This window comes from Danio rerio, chromosome 19 (genome assembly GCF_052040795.2).
Source record: "Danio rerio strain M-AB ecotype USA chromosome 19, GRCz13ab, whole genome shotgun sequence".
Taxonomy (NCBI): domain Eukaryota; kingdom Metazoa; phylum Chordata; class Actinopteri; order Cypriniformes; family Danionidae; genus Danio; species Danio rerio.
The window spans coordinates 36036037-36063498 of NC_141039.2; the positions used below are offsets into that span (position 1 = coordinate 36036037).

Sequence of the window (27462 nt, forward strand, 5' to 3'; positions counted from 1 at the left end):
GAGGAAAATGACAATAATAGTAACAATGAATTACATTTGTCATTATCATGCTGCCTTGAATGTGCTTGAATGCAAGTTTTCTGCTATAAAAAGTCTGTTACTTTATGAAAAACAAATGTATAGTTTGCATCAAACAAAAATTAAGCATTGCAGTAAGAAATATTTATTTTGTACTGCTGTTTATATATGCATGTCAGTTAAATAAATAATATTTCTGCTACAAAATAAACAAAAGATTATAATAAATAATTAAATTTAAGGATGAAAGCTGCAAAACAGTCATCAGTAACTAAATAAATAAATATATACATCTCAAGAAAGAATAGACAAAAGAAAGTAAGTAAAGTCTCACTTCTATCACTCTTTAAAAGTTTTGGTTTCAGTTTGTGTCAATTTAAATGTTCAGTCTGAGCTGATTTTCATTTTTCTGTGTTAGTTGAAAAGCAGGCGAGTCAGCCGACCCAAAGAGCGATTCAGCACGTTTTTAGAAAAATTCAAAACAGGTCGCACTACAACCATTATCTGCAGTCGCACTAATGCTCCCATATATATTATGAGGTCGCATAGATTAATTTTCGGGCGCATATGCGACCAAAATGGTCGCAATTTCGAGCCCTGTAGTGTACATGCTAAGTATGCACATATATACACATATATACACTAGATATTGCATACAGACCCAGAACTGCACTAGTCGAGACTAAAGCCAGACTGAAGATGCTGGACTTTAGCACTGTGTATGGATGTAGAGAAGAGCAGACAAAGAAAACAAAGCAAAAAGGCAAAACATTTCATAGGTAAGATTTCGTTTTTTACGTTTTTGTATGTTACAAACTTTTGTGCTCAACAAATATTGATGATAATACAGTCCCTTACTGCATTCACCATAAGGTAAAGTAGCACCAACTAGCACTAAATACTAGGCTTATGCTAGTTTTGTTGAATAAAATAAGCAAACAATGAAAAAGAAATATGAGAACAAGATGATGCGTTGCCAGAAACTTGTATTATTGTCAGCTAAGTGAATGAGTTGTTCATAACGAAGATTCATTCACAAACAAATCGCTCCCTTCGTCAGAATAAGAAGTGAAAGCGGGAAGCGGGGTTGTTTTAGGACACGGATTAGATCAAGTTTAACAGGGAGTGTGGATAGTACATTTCCATACACACAAACACACACTCTGTCAGGAATGCCCGTGCGGTCACTTATCCATGAATGTAGAAAAGTGATGTAAAATTATCATTTTCATCGTTTAAAAAAAAAATTTGCATACTGACCACCAGGAAACCTCCTAATCACGTGTATATTTGTATATCTCTGGCTTTGGATGGCCAAAGTTTTCCACTGCAGCTTGGTCCCCCATTCATTTCACAGGAGTGCTACCTTGTACTAAAATGGTGGCTCTATTGATGCATTCTTTCCAATAGACAACAACAGGGTAGGCGACATTTAATGTAAATATCTGCGCCTATGGATTCCATGCTATCTTTTGCCGGTTCGTTGTAGCTGTTAGGTTGACTCGCAGCACTTCAACAAACGTTTTTTGTTTTTCGCTTGAAAAGCCATGCTAACGTGACATGATGGGGGGTTGCAGCATCGACGATTACATATTTGGATTAGATTTTTTATTTACAATCTAAATTGTGACACCCTTATGAATTATGTAGCAATTTATTGACTTTATCACAAACATGCACTGTTTTCACAGCGAGCTGAACAAACCATTTATTCCCGGTAGTTTTCCGCACGTCCTGTCTTGTTGATATGATTATACGCATTACTAGGAGACATGTTAATACGTGACTGTAAATCAATCCAGGTGGTCATGAAAACCTCACTCCTACATTAAGTTGCGGTCGGCCTCAAAATGGGATAGATCTGGATCCTATTTTAGCGTCAGGAAATCCAAAAATAAAAAAAAACAGACTTGTGTTTCTAACACCCCTAAATGACTCTGGACACAATACACCGACACACAGTTCTGTCCAAACAGCTTACAAAAGAGGATTTTCATCATGGATGCCCTTTAAATATTTCTGCTAATTATTCCATCCCCAAGGTGCACAGAAAAAAATGCAGCTGCCATTGGCAAGTTCATCGAAGCAGTTCAGACAGAATTCTGCTATTTCAGTGCTAACAGGCTAACATTAGCAGTTTCCTAATACACAATTAATGAAGTGATGCAATGCAGTTAATGCCTCAAAAGTCACTTCCCTAATGACAGAAATGGGTTTGCATCCAATTGCCACAATACATACGCACATTTATGTGTAAAACATAAAGTCTAAAGTACACAAGTTTTTTGCCTGCAGGTACTGCTTCCACAACAGAAGAACACACACAAAACTAGCCTTAGCTCTTCATGTGAACACATTGGGAGGTAAGCCAAACAAACATAAAGAATTGACAGCCAGCATTGGACTATGACTTAAGGTTTCACCCACACTTCAGCACAAGCAGACAGCTTTCCTTCATCCTCGGATACAGAAACGCCCAGCTGCAGTGATGCCTGAATAATGCACACCTCGAAATCAAAAACAGAGGGTAGGTGTATGCACCAAGCCTTGGGCTACAGATCATATGCTGTGATTAGCTGGGGAGCACTGCCAAGAAAAAAAAAATCGGGAAGCTGGAACTGAGTCCAGTTGCTATTCACGCATGCACCCCTCCCAGTCATCCAGAGAAGCAGGTGCCGCTGGCTTGCACTTCAGGATTAGATGAGCTTTAATTAGTGATAAGACTGGGCCAAGGTCAGAGCCCCCCTCTCAAATCACTAGGCTGATATGCCCGTACTTGAAGAATGAGGGGAAAAATAAACCAAGACGGCTCCATTCAAATAACAGGGCTGTGTTTAAAGGGGAGGTGTGGAGGTTTGACAGCTGCAGGTGGGGGGACAAAGACGCGAACGTCTCCACTTGAAACAATCCCTTATGGCGGGGGAAGCAATTTTCCGAGCACATTAGCAGATTTTTCACGGTTCAAAATTAATTAATCCAAAGCGCTTTCTCACTTCCTTTCTATCAGCCTCCTTAAATCAAGTCGTGATGGCTGAAATAGATGCAGACCTTTTATTCGTGAGGATGAGGTGAACTGTGGAATTTCAGCTGCCGATGTGGTGGGTGGTGATATTTGTGAATAAAGCGGAAATGGAGCTTTTTTTAGACAAGTGTGTCACAGCCTCGGTAAGAAGTGTGCGAGTCTTTGACTGCCCTGCCATGCTTATTGTCTTTCTCTCGCCTCTCCAGAGCTTCTAAATGCACAGAACACACTCGCCCACTGAGTGTCAGCCTGCGGATAATACAGAATGACAAACAGAGGAGTGAATGTGTGTGCGTTTGTGCACTAAGACCAAAGCTGTTATTCTGTATATTTTATGATTTGTCCTGATAAATAAGAGCTATGATTAAGCTCTCAAAAGCACCTGCATTATGTAATGCATTTGAATGTCAAAGCTACAATGCTATTAAACAAATCTATTGCTTCTCCTAGGCACAACAAATGAGGGACTCATCTTAATATTAAAGTGTTTCTGAATCATCTTTGGAAAGTGAGTGGGCTTTGGGATCAAGCCAAAGCCATTAAAGGCCATGAGGAGAGTTAGCAAATATATTATAAAATAGCAGAAAATTAGCTTTTGTATAGCATCGTGCTGAATTACACTTGGGAAACAAATCTGAGACAAATTTCAGGGCCCTCACAGTACTGTTAAAGATATTTATATACAGTCATAATTTTTATAGGTGATAAACTGATTGCTAAACAGCTGAATAAAAGAAGATTCACAGTGCAAAACTAAGTTATCCATTGGAACCCAATCCAAACAAATAGCTGCCAAACACAAACAAACCCAACTGTGATTAACTAGACTGTCAAATGCATCAAGCAGACTAATGGTGAAGTATGTAAATAAGGTTTCTTTTCTTTTTAGCTACATTGCTGCGCACAGTGTACATCAAAACAATGAATGAACAATTTGTAGCGGCTTTCCAATGCCGCTATTGTTGGTAGAGTGAGCAAGTTTTTAACGCGTAAAAGTCAGAGTCCGTAAGCAAATAGATGTAAATAAAAACATATTTATTGTCAAATCAACTTCCAATTAACAGAATTACTCAATCACTTTTCTTTAACTATAAGCACACTTCTCTGTTACCTTCAATTACGAGATGACACGTTCAAGACGATACGAGACGATACAATACGGTCAAAAACTGTGTGCTTCCTACCAACACGGTCTTACTCCATGCAGTGAAGCCACAGTTATATATTCTCCTACTGACACCTTGTGGCCAATAGCCAAAATACAATGTATGGCTCCTACACAATTATTAACAGGACGAAACGATAAAAGGAAAACTATGAAAAAGTATTCCAAAAATTAAAGTTATTCATCATGTTTGGCATGCCAAGGATATAACAAGAATGCTAATTAGCGTAGCCTTTAGCATTATTTGCTAGTGTACCACTTGAGGCTAGAGGTGTACGGCTCTTTCTAGATGGCCTAATTAAAGGTGCTGTATGTAAGTTTTTGACTCTTCTAAAGCATAAAAATAACAGCATATATTTGCAGATATCAAAGAAACATGCTAAGTGGACATTCTTGTTTATCTGAAATACAATGCTGACGTCAGATATTCAGCTTTGAAGATGGGTTTTCCATGCCGGACTGAAACCTCCGGTGGACAGTAACAGAATTCTAAATGAGACGCAGATTCAGAGTTCCACATGAGGTTATTGATTAGGATATAATATAAATATTACGAGCGTAAACATTGGGTGAGTAGGTTACATTTTAACCCTGTGTCCTAACAACACGCTACGTGATGAGATTTACAGTGATGAGCAATTTGGCTGACAAAACATGACAGAAATTTAAATACAGCCATTCAGAAATCACAGAATAGTGCACTCACTGCACTCCAACAAAATGGGAAGGTTTATAATCTAATAAATACTTTTTAAACCTCTTTAACATTATTAAATGTAGATGCTGAATCACTCATAAGTGTTGGTTTGCAGTTCACAAGTTAAATTTCAAAGGGTTTATTTTATTTTCTTTATTTATCTGAGGTGAACTATCTGCTGCTGCTTTTAGTATATAGCAATAAATGTCATACAAAATGGCATTCAAACTCACAATGCCAGCATTTTACACTGAATAAAGCACATGAGGTGCACATAAGGTGAACATTGTCAGTTTTCTGTTGTTCAGCTGCAAAAAATAGAAACTATTTCTAAATTATAAATGTCAGCTGTTGGTTAGGACAAAAACTCATTTTTAATATGAAAATATCCCTTCTATTACATGCTGTTGCTTTTATTTAGAAATCGGTTTAAATCAGCCTTAAATCAGCAGTTAGGCTTGATAGTCAGGCACACTGTTGGTCCTCAATCTGGCAACCCCTAAGAATGCAACACCTAGTTCTATCACTGGGAGTCAAACTTACATACTACACTTTTAAACTTAATCTTAACCAGCACCAACAGAAACAATTTGGTTCTAATAATTGCACCATAAGATTAGAGATCAAGACATTAGCCTAAAAAACAAAAATAAAATAAAGATGTAATTTTACCGCAAAGACGTTTGTCGTGTCTATATGAACACAGAGCAAAAATGAAATATGCATAAACCTAATGATATGGGTGAGTGCTGTTCCATATACAGTATGACCTTTGAGAAGTACATTACCTCTTGCAGTATTTAGTAGTCTACTGGTAGCTTTTACAGCAACTTTTGCAGCTACAGCAGTTTGCCAAATCAAAGCACGCCTCCAATCAGGATGGCAAGATTTATCACTCCCATCCCATTTTAATTGCAACTTCGCACAGCAATCCATCATAAATTCATATTTATGTCTCTCTGCTTTACACACCAGCACATTATTAATATTGATATTTGTTTCCTAACCATAATTATGCAAAGGCCATTATTCAGTTACATCAGTTTTTTTTAAATATGGATTTAGGAAGATAAATCACATTCAACTTTATAAAAGCTGCTTTGCTGCAAACAAAGCCTGGGAGTGGATTTTCTTTATTTATGATCCTGACATTTTCATGCAATTTGAAGGATATGATACACAAGAACTGCTTGTATAAGATAAAAATATTCTGTGCGTGTTTAAAGTGAATTTCCTTTCACAATACTATGAACAAACTTTAAAATCTCTATATCTCTTTCTTAACTTCCAACAATACGTACATTATTTAATAGGTTGGCCCACACGGAATCTGCGTGCGCAGAAATCTACACATTTTTAGCCCATCGAGTCTATTTATTTACTTGTGTAAACTTGTATTTATTCAGTTTTTCAATTAATTTCAGTAATATTATTAAATAACATAAAAATGTTAATTTAATTTATTTACAATACAGTGTGTGAAATAATATGTTCTGTCTTTTAGTAGATATGCTATATGAGTGACTTGCTTTGTTTACAACATAAGTGGATGTCCTTTAAATGGATTTGCATTGTAAACATAAATAAAGGTAAAGAAGCTTTGTTTTTCATATATTAAGTTTTTAGTTATGATTCTGACAAAATAATTCTGCATAAATCCGCAGATTTTTTACAAAATTCTCACTAGAAATAGCAAAAAATGGCTGCAGATTAAGTCTGGCCTTACTAATTCAGGGTATGGGCAGGAATCCTATTTCATCACCTTTTTAAGACTTTTGTAAGACCCTCTCAGAATATTTTAAGACCTCGTCGCCACTTAAAGTTCTAATCAGTATCAAACCTTTTACTTAATAGACAGTTAAATAAACCAATGGAGCACAACCATGCAACAGATCTCAGATAAGCTCGGAAGAAACGAAGCTTAAAAGAATAAATTATGGGGTGGTTTCAGTGACAGGCTTCAGCCTCTGTTTAAACTCGTCTTTCTCCAACCAGGAGTATTCAAACTAACATTTTACCATTTTGCCGTCTGTTTCGCTCTATGTTTTCGCTACATGTGTAGAGCTTCATCCAGACTAAGGAGCTTGGCCGGATGCACCCCGGCCCAAACCAATCGTGTAGATCAAGCACGCCATTGTTAATATTAGGAGGAAAATAAATATACTTATGCTTTTTAAAAGAGTCAAACACTATAAACAACGCTTGAATAAAATTTAAGACCTCATTAAAATGCAATTAAGACCTTTTAATACCTTTTAACGGCCTTAAATTTCTCATAATTAATTTATCAACTTTAAGACCCCACGGACACCCTTTAATAGTGTTGTCACATTCGATACTGAAAATCGATACTGAAAATTCAGTTGTTACGATACTGGAATTTGATACCAATTGGTACTGAAAATTTAAAAACATCCATTTCCTGTAAACATTTGAGCGCTGTTGAGCACATTCTTTAACACCGCTGATATGCCATTGTGTTTACGTGCTCAACAGAAATGACTGATTGGCCTTAAAGGTTGTCGGTTCAGTGAACTCACCGCTGTTTACTGAGTGTAAACACAGATTTCAACGTCATGTCGATCAGCTGGTTTGCCTATAAGCTGACATACGAGCGATCGACTGAAGAATCACAGCTTTAAAACGCTCCAGTGTCCCTGTATCTGTGGTTATACTCCGTAAACAGCGGTGAGTTTGGTGAACTGATGACCTTCATGGCCAATCACAGTCATTTCTGTTGAGCACCTGTTCACAATGGCAAATCAGAGCAGTTTAAAAACATCCTCATCAGGGCTCAAATGTTAGTAGGAAATGGACGTTTGTAAAATTTCAGTATCAATAAGTACCGAATTCCAGTATAGTGACAACCCTCTTATCTAATACATAAACATTTTAACATTAAAATACATACAGAGTAATTGAGATGCACTTACAATCTTAAATGCACTTCGTAATCTAAAGTAATCTTGAATGCTTGAATGTGGCAATAAATGTCACAGATATGCTATTTAAAGTAGAGTGTTTTAACATCAAATAAAGCATATGCTAGTTAGGACAAAAGCTGTTTAACATGGCATGGCAAAGATGCATTGTATTGTGTGTCAGAGCATTGCGTCTGGTTGTTAGGATCAAACCCAAATCCTGCTTATTGTCACGGTTCTCCCAAGACAAAACTGCTTAAACTGACAAAGTCAAATTAACACAAATTTTTTCCACAGCTACAGCAGCCATTTAAGACTCGTCTATCACCCAAACGCTGTTTAGATAATAAAAACTCATAAAGAAACAGAAAACAAATTCGCAGTACAGGCTAAGAAGCATATCTTGCGCATGTCTCTGTCATCCCTCTTCACATTTATTCTGCTTGTTATGGTCCATGGACCCAACGGGGTAATCAGGCACGAAAAAGAAATGGGGCATTTATCCATTCCACAACTGACATGCTAATTATGCCATTTCCTCCCCTTAACGATTTTCATAACAGTTAATAATGATTCACATCAAAGAAATGGGCATTGCTTCAAAGAAAACAAATAGATATCATTAAGAGGGAAAAATATTTGCTGGAAACACTGACCGCAAAGACCATGTGATGCATTTAGATGCAGTACAGTCTGGAATGATTATTTTTTTTCATAAATGCTGGGAATAAGCCGAGTAGTCAATCATAAAACACCTGTGCATGCATATGCATGCCAGGAGAGAGACCTGCAGTCTTTCATGCAGTAGGTTGCTGGGGGTGAATTCAGCCAAAAGGTGAAGAGCTGAAATAGTAAATTATGTGTGAAAAGATAGCAGGTCTATCAAATCTCGTCCAGTGTTTTTTTAAAAAAAAATCTCACAGTTACATTGAAAAACTTGTACTGTTAGCTAGAACAGTTTGCTGGGACATTGCTAAAGTGTTGAGAAGGATTAGGCCTGGCAGAGAACAGAGAGAATATGTGCTTGCCCATACAACCTGCAGTCATCTGAGCGATGACATCTGTCAGGCTTGAGTGCTTTGTTTTTCCTAAAACTGATCGTCTTGTTGAGCCTTTATAAAACAGTACATTGTTACTGTGTAGTCAGTGTTTTAGGGCACATTTTAAATGTGTAGTCCCCCTTATTGTAGTTAGGCTAAAAACTAACTAACTGCAAAGATGTCCAAAGCCCTGCTCACACTGTGGGATTTCAGCCACGATGTGGTTGAATGAGATTCATTTGGGAAATCCTAAAAGATTCCTGAAATCATAGGCTAAAATGTGTGATCTTTGATTGTTGGTTTGACATGTTCACAGACAGCCGCTTAATGGCTTTTGCAATCAGATTTTTCTTCCGATGAAGTTCTGGCAGTGTCAGAAGATTTCAGAGACTTTCCTGCAGTCTGACAACAGCTGTGATGAACGTTAATCCAAGAACCAATAGGAGGGCAAAATCTGATGACGCGATCTGTACAACAATTTAAATAACCGCGGGGAAATAGTTAAACAGTTTTTGTGCTTCCTGGTTTTACTATTGAGACATGCTTTGTGCAAAATCGCTGCTACAGATTGTTTACATTTGCTGGGAAAATAATGTCATAACATGTTCATGTAAAACAGTTACGGATGGATGGCGTCAAACTCCAGATGAGTATTCTTCTGTGTTTGGTGCGTCTTCATTGTCTTTAAGTCTGACATTATGACATGGCTGTGTGAAATGGGGTCCATGTTCACGCAGTCTGACATGCTACAATCATTTAGGATTAATAAAAATCACAGTGTAAGGCAGCATTTAGTATATCATATTGTATCTGGTTTGGACAATTTTGGGCTCAAACTCCAAAGCTTCTGACTGGAAGAGTTGCTTAAAGACAAAACTTCCTAATTGATTCACTTTCACACACTTCTTTTCCAAAACTGTATGGCAAATTGTTTGAGTAAAAGGATGACCAAACAAACACTCATAGAAAGACACTCACAATTACCATCTCAAAACAGTCTTAACACATAGTACCTTCAAACAAACATAAAATTATGAAAAACACCCCTAAAATTTCCCAGGCCATCCAAGCTAGACCCCTATTAAGGCCCCGTTTACACTAATGCGTTTTAGTTTGAAAACGCATAAGTTTTGCTACGGTTACGCCATCCGTCCACACTACGCCAGAGTTCTCGAGCGCCGAAAACGGAGCGTTTCAAAAACGCTGGAGAGGCCGTTTTCATTCTGAAACGCTGCTGCTCCGTCTCAGTGTGGATGATGAAAAACGGAGACATCTGAAAACGGAGGCGGGGCTGCATACATTCGCCTCTCTGATTGGGGCTTTTCCTGAATATTAAGTAGCCTACACACACAGTTCAATCCTGCATTCTCTCCGTGTAAGTTCAGACTTCGCAAGTTTGATCAAGGCTGCAGTCTCTTCTTCTCAGTTTGATATGGTAAACAGACTATACCAAGGACACGAGTAAATCTTTAAAGGGAACAGTGTACTTTATAACTTCATTCACATCACTCTGGCAACGTTGTTTCACTTTCTAAACAATAAAATGTAAACATGATTTAAGGAACTGCCTATTTTCATTTTAATATTAACAACTTAGAGAGCAGAAATGTTGAGGCGTCGTGCTGCATATATGAGCGTCATCTTCACTGTGTGGATATTTATAACAAAACGGAGCCGATAACAACTGTCTCCTTTCAATTTCAGTGAAAATACGAAACACACCCTCTCTTTTGCTGAATATCAGTTTTAATAATCGATAATGGCCATTATAAAATTATAACATACAATAAGTTTATACATTATAGAAAATAAAGGCAAGCGATCAGTCAATATACAGAATAGGCTACGTGGTTACATTAATCAACAACTTATCTTTGCGCTTAGCCAAAACACGTTACCTGAGAAAAAGTAATAGATTCCAATGACCAAAGTCAGGGAATATGTCATTAGATAAAGACAACAAGATGAATGAAATATCCCGTTTAATAAATCTAGTGAGATTAGATCCAGCGGGAGATGCTTGATGAAGAGTCCGACTAGCACAGCTCTCATCTGGGTAGATGGGCTGCAGCGCTTGCCCGAGAGTGTGTGTGTGGTCACGTGATGTGCGTTTTCCGCGTTTTGGTGTGGACGGAGAGCAGTTCAGAAACGCTGGGTAAAACGCAAGTGTGGACGCGGATCGTTTTCATTCTAAAACGCCGTTTTAAAACTAACACGCACTAGTGTAAACGGGGCCTAAGAGTATTCCAACATATGGTCAAGTTGCAAGTAATCTGGAGTGAATTCTGGCTTTAGTTCCTTTCTCAAGCTAACTTCCATTACCCTCAAAAAGGTCAAAAACACACCAATAAAAATAGGTTCCAAAGCAGGTGGAAGTCAATTCTTTTGGGTTCTATCGACACATTCACTCCACAGAGAAGAGCAGAAATGAGTAACTCTTTCACCATGGGCCAGCATGAAGCTTGTTGAAAGCATGCAACGAATTAAGGTCACTTAAGGTCTCAGGAGACTCATACAGTAGCATCTTCAAGTGTAAGAATGTACAAGCAAAACAAAGACAGAAAGAAAGGAGAAAAGCAAGGGGGGTAAAACAGAAGGGAATGGAAGCAAACAAATACTAATAGGAATAAAGGTATAATGAACGGTATAAAGAAGTTAATAAGGAAGGTTGGACGAAAGGAAGGGGTGACGAGGTAGAAAACAGTGGAACAAAAATAGAAGAGGAAAGAAGGAAGAAAACGGTGATGAATGGAGCGAAGAAACAATGATCATTCAAAAGCAAAATCTGTCTCTGCAAAGGGAAGTAGGGAATTGTGGACCAGAGGCTTGGGTGCGGATGCTGAGCACGACCAAACAACACCTCGAGACATCATTCACTTTATGAGATCTTGCAGATTTATGCTGTGGAAAAAACGATCTGCGATATTACCGCGATCAATCAACGTTAGGAGCTAGCTGACAGCCCATCACGCAATTCAGAAGTGCTTGGAGATTTTTTTTTATTGTCTTTTTGATCATCCACGAAAGGTCAATCCTGTGAACATCAAGCCCACAAAGAATGCACAAAGGACAAGGCTGTATACAAAAGAGATTAACCTCAATACAAGATGAAAAAGCAGCAGTGTTGATCTCACCATGTGCACGTGGGATGCATGCACAAATGCAAACACCAATGCAAGCAACTAGAGGTCAATGTGCCACGGAGAGCGGACTGATGGAGAATGACACATTAAAGCGCTCATTCATAATAAGTGCCCAAGGAGGGGCCAGGCTACGGAGGAGAGCGCAGGTTGTAGCGCTCGCTCTGGATCGCTTCCTCTTTAAACCGCGAGCTGAAATCTGCCTCTAACCTGATTACTACAAGCAGCTTCACACAAAGCCTGCCCATCTGTGCGTCTGCTTCATCTCCCGTCTCCCCTCAGCATCCAGACAAAATTGCAAATGATCCTTTTCATCTTTGCTGTTCAGTCATTTCCCCCAAAGTGATCTCTTTAGCGCTACTCACATGCCATTGTCAGCTCCATGATTGGGAGCACAGCTCCACGTTGGTCCAACCCAGTGTTGCAAAGGAAAAACCCTGACCATGTGCAGGGACGATCCAGAAAGAAGATAAACACAGTCGGCAGATGGTTCCTGGGTTGCTATTACATGTGTATTTGCTGCTGAGCAAAATGCAGCAAGCTTTAGCCAAGGCTTGCTTTCTTCTGGACGCTCATGCCCATCAGCACTCTGAAGTCTGAAAGCATCTCCAAGCAGCTCAGTTTATGTCCATTTCAGCGCTTACGCCTGATTGGCCAGACGCCACAGCTGCTTCAGCCAATGGTGCGGTGACTGTACAGATCACGTGGTTTGTATATAAGGGAGAGGGAGAGACTGGGAGGGGGAGGGGTGAGGGTTGTGCTTGCTTAAACAGAGTCACTACATCACTACTACTGCACTTGGATGCACCGAAGTGGCCATTTTAAGTCAGGTGTCGTAGCTGCCTCCGTCAGAGCTGATTGGGTGGAGAAGACAGCTGTTTATGAACCAAAACACACACGCACACAATAGCTGGAGCAGGGCGAAGCAGGAGCGGGAGTAATTATAATGTGGTTGCCATGGAAACAAGCAAACCATTGCCCGTCAGATTTTTTTTCTGTTTGCCCCTAAAGCATCAGCAAGAGTAGACTTGCCTCCCACTTCCCATCTCCACACACACACATATACACAGATGGACGGACAATATTTACAGGATGCGACAGGCCTATCATGAAGGGAGAGAAAGAGAGAGACAGTGGGGGAGGAGAAAATAAAGTGCGTATAAAAATTAGATGTGTGTGCGTGTGAGAAGAGAGCTGTGTGGTGCAGTCCTCTGAAAATGGTGGAGGTCCATCAGTGCTCGGTAGCGACAGTGAAGCCTCGTAATCGTTTTAAAGTATGTCTGACTGGACACAACAACAAGACACGAGCACAAAATGGAGAATTTCAGCAGACTACAGCTCATGTGTAAGATCACACTTTCAGATCAGCGGTGTGTATACAGCTATGGAAGAAATAAATAAACGATTAAGTATGTGTTTGAGTATTTTTTTTATTCTACAAAGGTCTTATTTTAGTGTAAATATATAAAACTGGCTTCAAACCATGCTTTAAGAGCTCAGCGAGAGAGCAATAAGCTCAAGGGAGGCAAAAAAGAAAGATGCTACCTTCCTTTGAACCTTACAGAAATGTATTTTCTTTCATATTTTACTGCTGATTATTTATTCATACACTTTTCATGGGGAGGCTTTATGTGCCTCCTCTGAGAAAACATGCTGCAAACGTTATTATAGAAACTGGAGCTACAATGCATTGCAAAGTTTATACTTTATTAGCAGTGAGTGTTCTATAGCAGTGTTTCTCAACATACGTTCCTGGAGGACCACCAGCTCTGCACATTTTTCATGGCTACATCCAAAATTGCATACTTCCATACTATATAGTATACATAAATCAGTATGCGATTCAAGTAGTATGTCAGAATTCATTAGATTTGAAAAACAGTATGCAAGGTGTACCTGGATGTACCTACTACTTCCGGCGAGAAGAGCGCATCCGATAGATGCTACGTTATCCTATAATGCACGGCAAGAGAATTCATAAATGGGAGTAAAACAACGCAACTGACACAGGTACTGTAGGTCAAATGATCATGACAAAATGGCGGATGTAGTACATCTGAGTTCCATTCCTACTACTCATATAAATACTGTATAGAACATACTTTTCTAGCTGTCAAATAGTACATTTAAATTCAAATCCAGTATCTACTGAGAAGTAGGCAATTTCGTAGAGCCCATGGCTGCGTCCGAAACCGGCTACTACGCAGTAGGTACTGCATTTGAATTTAAACATACTACTCGGCCGTTAGAAAAGTACGTTCTATACAGTATAAATGTGAAAAGTATGAATGGAATTCGGACGTACTACATCTGCCATTTTGACATAGTCACTTGACGTACCTGCGTAATTTGCGTCGCTTTACTCCCATTTATGAATACGCTCACAGGGCATCATGGGATAGCGCAGCATGCATGGGATGCGCACTTCAGAATCTCGAGGGAAGTAGTAAGTCATCCGGGTACTTCTCGCATACTGTTTTTCGAATTCTATAAATTCGGACATACTACTCGGCTCACATACTGATTTTAGCATACTACTGTATATAGCATGGAAGTATGCGGTTTCGGACACAGCCCATGTCTTCTTAACCAAACACACCTGATTCAGATCATCAGCTCATTAGCAGAGACTGAAAGACCTGTAATGGGTGTGACAGACAAAGGAAACACCCAAAACATGCAGTGCAGGTGGTCCTCCAGGAACATGGTTGAGAAACACTGTTTTATGGTGTTAAAGGCTTAAAGAGTTATTTATTGATTATGTATGGATACAAATCCAACATTTTATTAACAACTGTTTCGAATACACTTAATATATTTTAATACTCACATTTTTAAAACAATGCCAAAGTTAAATCTGCTAAAAGGTCACATTTAAACAATGAAATCGAGACAATTTTAAGCCTCTACACCTAAGGTTGGTGTGAGAGGTGGGTCTAATCTCCTTCACTTGAGTCATGACTGTGTCCACAGCTGACTTGTAAACACATGGATGTCAACACTTTTGTGTTATACTTTTATTTTCTAAAGAGAAAAAGGATTGGACGACAGTAGTAGAAATCACAAACAGACATTCCAGTGATACTATTAGCAGTCTTCATATCCAAGGCATGCCAGAAATGGTGGCTAAATAGACTATTTACAGTAGGACATCCAATGCTTTACATTTTCCCAAAGACAAACTCATATATACTCATACTAATCCACAATTATTTCTACGTGAAACAACTGCTTGACAGGACTAAAGTTTTGATTAGTGCATTTCACCATCTCAACCTTTTATCCGCCATCAAAAGGACCTAAAAAGACCAATCTATCAACAGCAATGTTTCATCCCTCCTGTAACATTTATGATGGAGACTATTTTCATCTGTGCCCAATACCAGAAAACTGTCAGAAAGAAAGAATTGGGTGAGTTCTGATCACCAGATTAAAAGCAGTTTTATCTCTATATTCAGCATTTCTATTTATAATGAGACGACGAGCAACACAGACGAGGGGCAAAAGCGAGCAAGTTTTCTCAGATGTGCTGCTCATGTAAGAAAACAAAGGATGATGAATTTAATCACAGTGTCCAGAAAGACGCGCTTCGGGGAGATACTTAAAAAAGGAGTTTTCATCTCTATGAATCTTAATTGAGCTCATATATATATATATATATATATATATATATATATATATATATATATATATATATATATATACAGCTTTTTGCAAGACGGTCTTTTATCCTATGCTACAACATGGCGACAAGATTTGCTGTGTGATTATCATAATTACACAAACAACAGCCTAGCAAAGCTCATCTGCCTCTTTTACCAGGAGAAAAGTTTGCTACTGCCAAGAGTTTGAAACCACTTTAATTCTATAGCAAATGTTAAAATTAATTCAGCAAGTTCAGCATTTTGAAGCGAAGCATCCAATTAACTGCTTCAGTATCTATCGACACACTTGCCAATGCACATATAATGGAACAGGTTTTAGGGGTGCACAATATTATCTGAAAATTCCAGCTTAGACTAATTGGAAATATGTGCCTATATTTTTCCATGTAAAATACATTTCTCCAGGTAAGTTTTGTTGCACGTTTCAGATGAAAAATCCACTAGAGGGCACTGTTTACGTTTTTGTGAATCTGTAATACATTACTTAGGGTACGTTTCATCATGCGTTTCAAATACATATCCTTTTTGTACACGTCCACGAGAAGGCGGGGCTTGTCAGACAGATCACCTAGCCAAGCCAATTCTTCTTTGGCTCTCGGTGAAGGCAGTCACACTTTTTTCCTCTCCCTCCCATATCTCTCCTGGCTGGCTCCTCTTTTCTCGTCTTATTCTATTTCTGAGGATCTCCTTGCCATGCTCTCCAAACACAAAAGGAATTATGGATTTGATCAACTGGTTTCTGAACGCAATTGACACCATCTTCTCAATAAGATATCTGGGTTTGGGGGAACCCAACTGTCCTGTGGGGATGTTTGCAGCTAGATATATGATGGATGGGTGAGAGAAGTGGTGGGTCGTGTGCCTGGCCTCTTTGTCACTGGACGATATTGAAAATATATATATCTATTCGGAACTTCGATAACAGGGTTTCTGCTGATGGGCTTAGGCGGGGCCCTGGGGTATCGACAATTGGTAAAAGCAGTCAGTGTGGCTCAAAACCCCACCAAGATGGCCGGCTGGATCGAAACATAAGCAGGGTTGTTGGTACTCAGACTGTGGCATTAGGCCGCAAATTGAAACACATCAGGGAGAAACTAGCAGCTTTGCAACGTGATTCAGTCCGACCTGGAGACCACTGACTGACATTAGATATATGTAAAATTATCAGATATGAATTCAAATTGAAAACCTTTTCTTCTCTTTCAGCTTCCCTGTGACTCTCCTTCTAGACATCCTCAGCTGAAGACAAACAACTTCCAACTTGATGAGACGCTCTGAATTTCTGCTTCCAGTTGCAAGGACACCTGTGAGACTCTACAGGCTTACACATACACATACACAGCTACAGATAGACAATCACTGCCCTATCCCTCATCCCATGCCTTCGTGTCACCTTTGTAGCCACCATAGTAGGTAGGCGGGTCTGTGACCAGCGCCCCCTGGTTGCAGGACCAGATGGCTGCCGCCTTTATCGGACTATATCCACATCGCCTGTTTCCATCTCATGTTGTAATATTATGTCTATGTCTATGTGTTTATGTGCTTGTGGTGGGGCCTTTTCCCCCTGACCTCACACTGCCCTACTTCAATGGCAGTCTGAGAGGGGCTTTTTTTTGCCTCCCTCTTCCCTAATGTATCTTATTTCCTCTTTCTAAAAGCTACCTCTCGTCTAACCTGACTTCCCCTGAAATGTGTGATGTTTGTGTTTGGTCATGGGGTCCAATTTCACTGCATGTAAAAGTGTATGTGACAAATAAAGGCTTTTCATCATCATCATCATCATCATCAAAAATGCTGATGATGTTTTTGATTGATTTGCTGTTTTCAAAAGCAAATGTAGGAGAAAAGTGCACTGCGGCCATGGAGTTTTACCTTGCTTTTACATTGTTTTTATCTCTTTTGCATTAAAAGTACAACACCATACAAAGTGAGTTACCAAACAAACTGGCCACACCAGAAAAGTTTTCCATATGGACATCAAATCATAGACATTGTTGTGCAAAGAACTGCATTCCTTTCTTCATTTATAATATGTCTCCATAAGTATCACTAGTGTGAAACGAAACAAAGGTTGATGGGGTAACATTCATTTCACCTAAAAACTACAGTCTAATGTATGCTTAAGTACAAAAAAAAATATAGACTGGAGCAGGTATTCCCAATGAGCCTGTGTGGCAGCTTTCGATTATCTGTCTTGAATGGCTTGAAATTTAAGGAATCAGACAGAGCCAGATATGGAAAATTATCCCAATATACTTTAGCAATAAGATAATGTGTTGATGATGAGCCTGGAGTACCTTACTAATCTGCCAGAAGAGATGGCAATAAGATCAGGTCAGCAGTCTGCTCAGTGCTCACTCTTAGTGATTTTTCTCATGTATGGCACTTTAGAATCATTGTTTTGGATTGCTACCTTGGAATTATGCTTTAAATGACCTATTTGAGTTTATTTCTTCAGTTGAAAAAGCCATGCATGTATGATTTTCCATATCAGGCCATTGCCAGTGGTGACATTTTAAGTCTTTATTGGGCAATTCTAAATAACACTGTGCGTCCCTAGATTTTTTGACTCCACCATTTCTGCATCAAAACCTTATACTTGTTGACCACTAATAAGACAGAAAAATCCATTAAAAAGAAAGCCACTGAGCAAAGGTATTGAGAACAGTTAATACTGAGGTCGAGCCTCAATCGAACATGTTCTTACCTTATTGAAGTCTTCAGAAGTGGCTCTCATCTCTTTCCAGGTTTTGTTGAGCAGCTGGATACAGATGCAAAAAAACTCCTCAAACGAGCGGTCGTGGGTGAAAAACATGGGATGAAAGTCATGGCAGTTCTCGCTGGCTGTGGGGGAAAGAAAAGAGGACAAAGTCAGTGTTTCAGTAGCCAAATATTGCACCCTAATCCACCTGATGAAAGCTGATATATCAGGTAAAGAAGAAATATCTGTTTCTCGTGGCAAAACTATGCCTTATATTTAGGTTGATCAGTCTGAAGAACCTCTGACTCTCCAACTGGGTCTTTGAGCATGAACTTTTAAAGAGGCACACGTGTCTGCTTTCTTAGCCAGCTTCAGCCCTCACGTGGGCTTCTCATGCTCTGACACATCAGATATGGCTGGGAATGAGTGGTGCCACCTCACGACGCATCTCTCTGAAAGAGCCTCTTGGCAGAGTAGACGATTATTCTCAAGCAATAGAAGCACGCGCTTGGCTCTCAGGACACCTACACATTTGAATAATGGTGAACAGTTGGCTAAAAATGGCATTTGAGAGCTATGTTGTCTTTCAACGCATTCCCCTGCCAGCGAGCCACTGGTTTTAATTCAGAAATTCAAAACCCCCTTTGATATTCTCAAAAAAAACTTTTGAATTCCCCACAAAAAGTTCAATTGAGTAGTTTGGGTTTAATTGAACTTGTGACTCTAGAGCACGGGTGCCCAATCTTATTCCTAGAGGGCCAGTAAAGTTTAAGGGTCCTGTAAAGTTTAGTTCCAACCTTAATCAGACACACCTGGGCCAGCTAATTAAGCTCTTATTAGGCTTTCTAGAAACATCTGTGCAGGTGTGTTGAGGAAAGTTGGAGCTAAAATCTACAGAACACCGACCCTCCAGGACCAAGTTTGGGCATCCCTGCACTAGAGTTATGGTCTTGATTTTATGTTCTTGGGACCTCTTACGTGCTGTCTTGATTTTGTCTTTAAAGTCATTAATTTGTAAAGGTAGATTTTGTAAAGTGTCCTATCTATAATTAAGGCACAAGTTGGACTACCGTCCAGTGGCTTTACAATTCTGGGAATCCATGTGAAGGTTTCTGGCTCTGGGCCCTTTTGGAAGAAATTGTGTTCATATTTAATCAGTGGCAAAGACCATTGGTCAGAAAGGTCAGAGGTTGCTGAAATTTTTATTTCAGTATGTTGATGTACTTTTATTGTGCTTCTGGCCAAACAGCTAATATTGCTTAGGTGGAAGGATCCCCCAACCCCAACACAGTGGATTTGTGATGTCCTCTTCTTCCTAAAGTTGGAAAAAATAGGCTCTCTAAAGGTTCATCTAACCAGTTTAAGAAAATTTGGGACCCATTTAGGAAATTTATTAAAGAAGATGTTTTATTATCAAATATAAACCAAGTCCTTGTTTCAGCAAATTAATTATTTTTCTTTCCTAAGTTCAAAGTAGAGTGTATTGTGTGATACAGATTGTACAGTTGTAGTTTTTGTAAAGCCACAATATTTACCTTTTTATTTGTTGGTATGTGTTTTTTTATTTCATTGTATGCACTTAAGTTGGTACTATCAACACATTTTAAAATATAATTATTTTTTTTACTGTAATTTGCCATAATATTCATAAAACGATATACTTAAAAAAAGATTATTACGACAGAAGCAGTCAAATTCACGTCAACAGAGAAGGACCAGCACTCCAAATGCTGAAGAAAATAATCAGTCTTTTTTGATTGAAGTTTATCAAAACAAACTGCTACAGAATAATTGTTAATCTAAATAGTAACGATGTGTTCTAGTGAAATAAGCATTGTAAATTTTGGATTTTACATGGACTGAAGCCCAGCTGTCAATTAATTTATTTGTTATAATATTTTCATTTCTTTCATTACTTGTTTATCGTATGATGAATGTTTTGTTTCTGTATTCATGTGTTTATATTTAGTTTAACTTGTTGTTTTACCTGTTGTGCTGTGACGGAAGTGGTTGTAAGGTGACCGGAAATAAATATCCCAGTAGGTAAATAAAGAGAGCGGAAAACCATTGTGGGGTGGATGTCGTTAGAGTAAACGTTGGTGTGAGAGAGATTATTCGCTCGGCTAGTTGTCGAATAGAGAACTGAAGAGAGCTTATAACGTCTACGATCCTGTGAGGATAACAATTTCCTCCTTGAGTATCACCAGACTATTTGTTGCACTGTGTTTACTAAATAAAGCGTTAACTGCTAAGGTGGAGATCCACAAGTTCATGTCAAAGAACCGTAATTTCATATTGCCAATGAACCCCTACATCCCACATTGCGCACTGAAAAACCAGGACATCTCAGTGGCTCCTCTGGCAGCACTGGATACGACATCACACGGCCGATGCTTTCGTTTTCCTCAACAGACTATAATCCCGATTCTGGAGTATCCGTATTTCCTGACTCCAGTAAGAGCGAACTGTTGTTTATTTGCCCTTTTGGTAAAGGGGCAGTTGTGTTTTATGCTACTATGAACACAAGCAACGACACAGGCCTGCAACAGGGTTTATTCATTCATCTATTTATTTTATGTGGACAATGTTGAGCTTTACTAAATCAACTGTTGATTTTTAACGTTTGAGTTTTAAAAAAAGGAAAACAAAAAGCTTTATTTTGAAACAAGCCTTTTTTTATAAAAATGTTGTGTTTATTATTTATATTAATTGTTATCATGTTATATGCTGCATTTTGGGGTTAAAATACAATTTAAAGTGAGTTCTTCCAATATAACAAGAAGAGGGCGCTACATGGCCTTTAAAACTTTAAAAGGGCTGACTAAAAGTCAGTCCGGTTTGCTATTAATCTTTGGAACAAATCTTTGGTAATGAGCAAGACTAGGGTTGAATTTTTTTACTTCTGTGTCAAGAGCACGCGTATGGTCAGGCGCAGCCTTCACACAGTCGCATAGCCCTCACTGTGGCTGACAGCAACGCTGATGCGCACCTCTCAAAAAATGTAATTACACATCGCAACATGTACAGCAAGCTCTGTGATTGGTCGGCTTGGTAGCTATGATGAGAGTTGGCGGTGCTGAGAGCTGCAAGCGCGATGGAGCAAGTGTCGAGTCCAGTGAAGGAGCTCCAAATGGAAACTTTTGTTTTGTGTGTACCTTATGTTACCGGTTCCTGCCTCTGAATGAGTGAGTTTAAGCTACTTGTACATGTCGGAAGTGTTATTGCAGACCAACACAAACAGCAAGCAGAAACGTAATATAAATGCACAGCTATACCCAAGGCATGCGCCGTGGGTTACGCCAATAACTGGAAGCAGTAGTTTAATCCAGCCTTTAAGCAACAGTTGGTCACCATTTGTCCTGAATGTAATTTTGTTGCATGTGTGTGTGTGTGTGTTTGTGTGTCTGGGCCTTTACAGTATCCTGTTTGGATCTTCCTAACAATAAAGCAGAATCCCATGTCCCTCTTAAAAAAAGTTTACTAGACTAAAAACTCCTCTGTGAACATTTGACTTGCAGCTGTTAACCTACTTTTAAAAGTTTTTATAAAGAAACTCTTCATCTATTTCTGTTGTCCCATGGAGTCTTATACTTTAGAACTTTTCTGAGCAATTCTAAAACTTCCCATCTTCATTTTCCATTACAATGAATCGCTTTATTGTATCCCTCATGTCTAAGCGAATTTGAATATAAGCATCTGCTAAATTAAAAATAAATTGTAAATGGATTGTGTCTCATTTTACAGCCAATCAATTCAGTATTTCTCACTTTCAGTTTATTAAAGTTATTTTGGACCAAGAAGTCATAAAGGTCTAGTTTTGTTCTAAACCTTAAGGTGGTCTGAAATTGGCATGAAGGGTCTTGCTTAGTCTCCAACTCGCCTCTTATAAATCTTCCCAGCGCATTGCACATTACATAACAGCAACACAGAGATGCCATCTAGATTGATGAGATGCTGGCTGATTACCCTTATAAGAGACTTTCACTATCTCACCACTTCATAAATGATCCTCAAAGATTTCCCCTCGGGATATTACTAAAGCAGGATTAAGGAACGAGAGCTCTGCAATGATCTATCGTGCGAGATTAGTGCTTTATAAAAAAGCTCAAATCACATCAGAATGGCTGCGTGGGAAATTAAAGTCTGGGTGAGCGCTATAAAAACTGAAGGTGTCATTACGGTGTTCATAAACAGCGGCAGTCAAGGTGAAAATGAAACCGAGGCTTTCAACCCGAGGCGGCACACACCTATGTGTGTTTGCTATTGCACTTAAATACAAACACTACTCGAGTAGAATGGTGCTTTGAATGAGAGCCCCTGTTTGAGCTTCTCATTTAGGCGAATTGAACCTTCGGAGTACCGCCAAAGCCCCTACAGAGGGCCAGTAATTGCATTGGCTTGGTCGAAATTGAAACTTCACAGCATAATGAATGACGCCTGAAGGGGCAATGGAGCTTTCATTGAGAGTGACGTCATCTGACCGGTCAATCTGAGACTCAATCCACCAGACCGCCCAAACCACAGGGTCTTTTCCATTGGGATGCCTCCAACTGATTCATTGTAATAGTTTCCCTCTCCTTCACAAGTCAGAGGAGTTCAAGGTTGTGCTCATGGGGAGGGAAGCACTATCAGCTCCCGCCTGCTGAGGAATGAAATGTCAGAGTCACTTTGGCTCTCACCTAAGCTCTGAGCTCACAGGTTTGGACATTATTAACAGTCTGACGCAACTCTATAAGTCTTGCTGGCAGTCATGGTGAATGCTGGGATCTCATTAAACCCGGATATTCTCCCATTTTGCATGAAATTAAAGGATACTCAAGGATCTTCCTGACCTTTTATCTTCAAAGTGGTGGGATTAACACAATCCCTCCATATTCGTCAAGATGTCAAGGGACACAAAAAAGCTGGTTGGTTTCACACAATATTGGTTCAAATATGGACAAACCAAATGCAGGTTAAAAACAATTGTAATTTCACTTTAATAAAGAAAAATAACCCAAAGCTTAATTGAATGAAACCAATGATTGGGTTTGTCAATATTTACCATATAGCATTGGGTTTAAAAGAAAGAGTGCAGCCAAGGGACACATTAGCCTCTGCAAGTACATTTTTAAACAAAACTTGCCCAAAAACTCAAATAATTTTATTTACAATGACTCAAAAAGTTCCTGTGAGCAAAACGACGTTTAAATTTCAGCATCCATGTGCTTCCATGAATACAGTATTGACTAGGGTTGGGTACCGACTGGTACCTATGTAACCGGTGTGCACTGGATCGAATCAACATATGAATTTCGGTGCCTAATTTTGGTGCCATTGGTGCTGCGACAAGGATGTAAGAAGCATCAAGGGGTAGATCAAAGGCACACATGGGTACGCATTTTGTCACACCATCTCTAAACATTTATTTCAAAACAACTTTGAAGGATACAGACACCGTCAATGATGTCATGAGTATTTTCTTGTTGCTTAGGGAACGCATGAACGTAGGCAACGCATGCAGTACAGCGAATCCGGTGAGCAACTCCCTGCAGATTCATCAACACGCACGATCGCATTTATCAAATTTGCTTAAACTAAACATTCTAAAGTGTGGTTATATTTACAAGCAAGGATTCTGGCACAGCAACGTAAAGCAGATGCTTAACAAAAGTTGTGTGTAAGAGGGGAAACAAATCAAACTTAACAAAACATTTGAGTGCAGATAGAATCAACTTAAAGGTAGAGGAATGCACCGTCTTTGACAGCACCTGCGACATCATCTGGCACTTGCACTGAGTACGTTTACATGGACACCAACACTCTGATTTTAATATGATTAAGACAATACTTCGATTAAGAGTCTACCATGTAAACAGCTATTTTTGATTACCTTAAAGGACCACAGACACACACACACACACACACACACACACACACACACACATCACACACAAAATGTAGAGATTCATTTCTTTCCATTCAGTGTGCAGTATAAAATTCCATTAAAACAACACTCTTCCAGAAGTCCTTTCAGTTTGTAATGGGGACATGAATAAAATGTTCCTGAATGAAAGTTAAACTAAAGAACTGCAGTTAAAGTCTAAAAATGCTAAATAAAACACCGAAAATTACATGAAACTTCAGAGGAAACGTGGATTGTGTGGTGACGCAACGCTGTTAATCAATCTATGTGCTATAACATGTAAAACCGAATCATTAAAAAAAACATTCAAAAAGTAACTTATGTAAACACCTTAATCATATTATTCAGATTGATGACAGCCTTTCCACAGTTTAGTAGTAAGCTTATGTAATGTTAATTGCATAATGCAAATCTTAATTTCATGCTAACAAACAAACAAATATATTAATGCAATTCAATTCAAATATATGAAATATGAATTGATGTATACTTTAAACTTTAGTTATATTGTTCAATTAAAGTCATTAAAATATATATTATTAATATATTTAATATAAAATTTAAATATTATAAAATATAAAATGTAATATTATTTATATATATATATATATATATATATATATATATATATATATATATATGTATATATATATATATATATATATGTATATATATATATATATATATATGTATATATATATGTGTGTGTGTATATATATATATATATATATATATATATATATATTTTTTTTTTTTTTTATTTTTTTTTTTTTATTTTTTTTTTTGGTCAATTAAAAGGAGTCATACATCTGGTTCAGATACCAGTACCATTTTAAAATTATCAATTTAGCACCAGTATCGAAATAACACCAAACAATTCCCAACCCTATATTTACCCACAGCATTTTTAAAGATGCATTGGAATGTTTGTTCAGCTATTATAGACCTACTTGTGTCCATTATATCCACATCCACAAGCCCAATCACACATTATAAAATCATTACATCATATTACTTCACATAACTGAGGAGGCAGACAGATGATGTGCATGGTGCGATTATTAACATGGTCTTTGTGCCCTCCGGCTAACAAGCACAGCACAGAGCAAAGCTGCACTGTAAACAACTTACAATTCAACATGTCAACTGCTTCATTGGGTAAGCAGAGGAGCTGTCAGAAAAGCGCTCCAATTTTTATGCAACAGATGAGATCAGACAGTGCATGACCTTAATCCATCAGCCATCACATCTGAACTCCTGTACTGCCTCCACGTGCCTGTCATGAATCAGCATTATATCAGCGTTCAGTGCTGAATAAGTTATGATATCGCTAATGGCTTTGTGTGAAGATGTACAGTACGCTTTATATGGTTGCTTTTATGCACTTTACACTTTCAACTTCCTTGAGTATGCAATATTGCTGTCAAAGTGCAGCCAGCAAGTGGCCAGCTAGTGAAGTCTATAGGTGCTCTAGTGAGAGATGCTAGAGCCCATGGTCTTTAGCCTCCTTGTTAGACCAATCTACTCCCATGTAGAGAGTCACTGGTTCGATCCCAGCTTGGAGTGGGTTGGGTGGTGTAGAACCGGCGGGGTTACATTGGTGCCGTGAAATGAATGGAAGTGAGGTTTAGGGGGGTAAGTGTAATGTCGAGTTACAGACTAGCTACAGACACTAGAGGCCATGGTCTTTAACTTCCTTGCTAGAGCAACCGATTCCCATGTGGAAGGTCGCCGGTTCAATCCCAGCCTGGATCGGGTTAGGTGGTGTAGGACCGGCGGGGTAACAAATGTATGAATAAGAACTGCAAAGTCCAAGCTAAATCAGGGGTTATAATTTATATCAGTAAGTATTCCTTCCCAACAACTCAACTGTAGTCCTGAATTTTCCTCTGGTAATGTACACATCACAATATTTAAGTTTAAGTTGAGCTTTCTTGACGTGTGGACATACAGTGGAATGAAATGTGTCTCAGAGGACCATGGTGCTACATAAATAATAACGCAACACTAGCCATAAGAACTATTTTTAAACCTATACATAACTAATATACAAGAGCAGTAATCAAACTATACTAACTACTTAACCGCCAATTTGTGCCCTTCCGGCTGCAACCCATCACTAGGAAACACCCATATACACTCATTCACACACATACATACGGCCAATTTAGTTTATTTAATTTACCGCATGTTTTTGGACTGTGCGGGAAACCGGAGCACCTGGAGGAAACCCACACGAACACAGGCAGAACATGCAAAATCCACACAGAAATGCCAACTGTACCAGCCTGGACTCGAACCACCGTCCTTCTTGCTGTGAGGTGACAATAGCTACGTTTCCATCCACCTATTTTATGCGCATTTTGAATATGCGCATAAAAAAACAGTTTATGGAAACGCCATGATGCGCATAAATTTTGAAAATGCGCATAAAAAAACTTATGCGCCTAACTGGGTAGGATAAACTTTTTATTCGATAAGAAAAAATGCGCATAAACTGCGATGGAAACACTTTTACCGCACAAACTTCAGCATGCGCATTAAAAAAGTTCATGTGATTTTGTTAAAAGAGATCATGTGATGCTTAAAATGTGTGTGAATGGACAAAACGTCAGGCTGAGCACATTATAAAACATCTGAAATGTTGTTTTGGTCATTATAAAATGCCTTACCATTTCCGTATTAATGTTATTATATTATTAATGACCTCCAGAATCAAGAGCGCCTGTGCTTCGCGTCTGACACCTTCAAACACCAATGCGCGCTCACTGCTTGTCAGGATTGTCTTCTGAGGAAGATTGATGCAGCTTCTCCTACAGCAGCAAATGCAGTTTATACTGTTGATATTTGGCGCCAGTTAATCAGGAAGTGACGATTTTGTTCGTTTTGACTCGTTGGATGGAAACGCTGCTTCATTCGCACAACTTTTATGCGATAATCCAGTGTTGCGCATAAAGTTTATTCGCATTTTTGGATGGAAACATAGCTAGTGTTAACCTCTGAGCCACCGTTATACTATTTATATACTTTATAAAAATCAATACTACAACTATACTAACTATAATATCCCTGACATAAAAAGGAACAGTCAGACTTTTGGAAATAATCTCTCACCAATGGTTAAACAAGTGAGTTTTACCATTTTTTAAACAATTCAGGCGATCTTTGCTGCTGTATATGGGCAGGCA

The 27462-nt window shown here is 38.7% G+C and overlaps 1 protein-coding gene across 20 annotated transcripts in view; it reads right to left on the reverse strand.

Moving 5' to 3' along the window:
* Positions 1-27462, reverse strand: part of elmo1 (engulfment and cell motility 1 (ced-12 homolog, C. elegans)) — a 178327-nt gene that overhangs the window by 15632 nt on the left and 135233 nt on the right. For all 20 annotated transcript variants that reach the window (XR_015515841.1, XM_087294247.1, XM_087294240.1 and 17 more), the window contains one exon: positions 18376-18512. Coding sequence is in view for 19 of the 20 variants with exons in the window: in XM_087294247.1 (XP_087150373.1) it covers positions 18376-18512 (137 nt within the window). In the remaining variant the exon portion in view is untranslated. The remainder of the gene's footprint in view (positions 1-18375; positions 18513-27462) is intronic.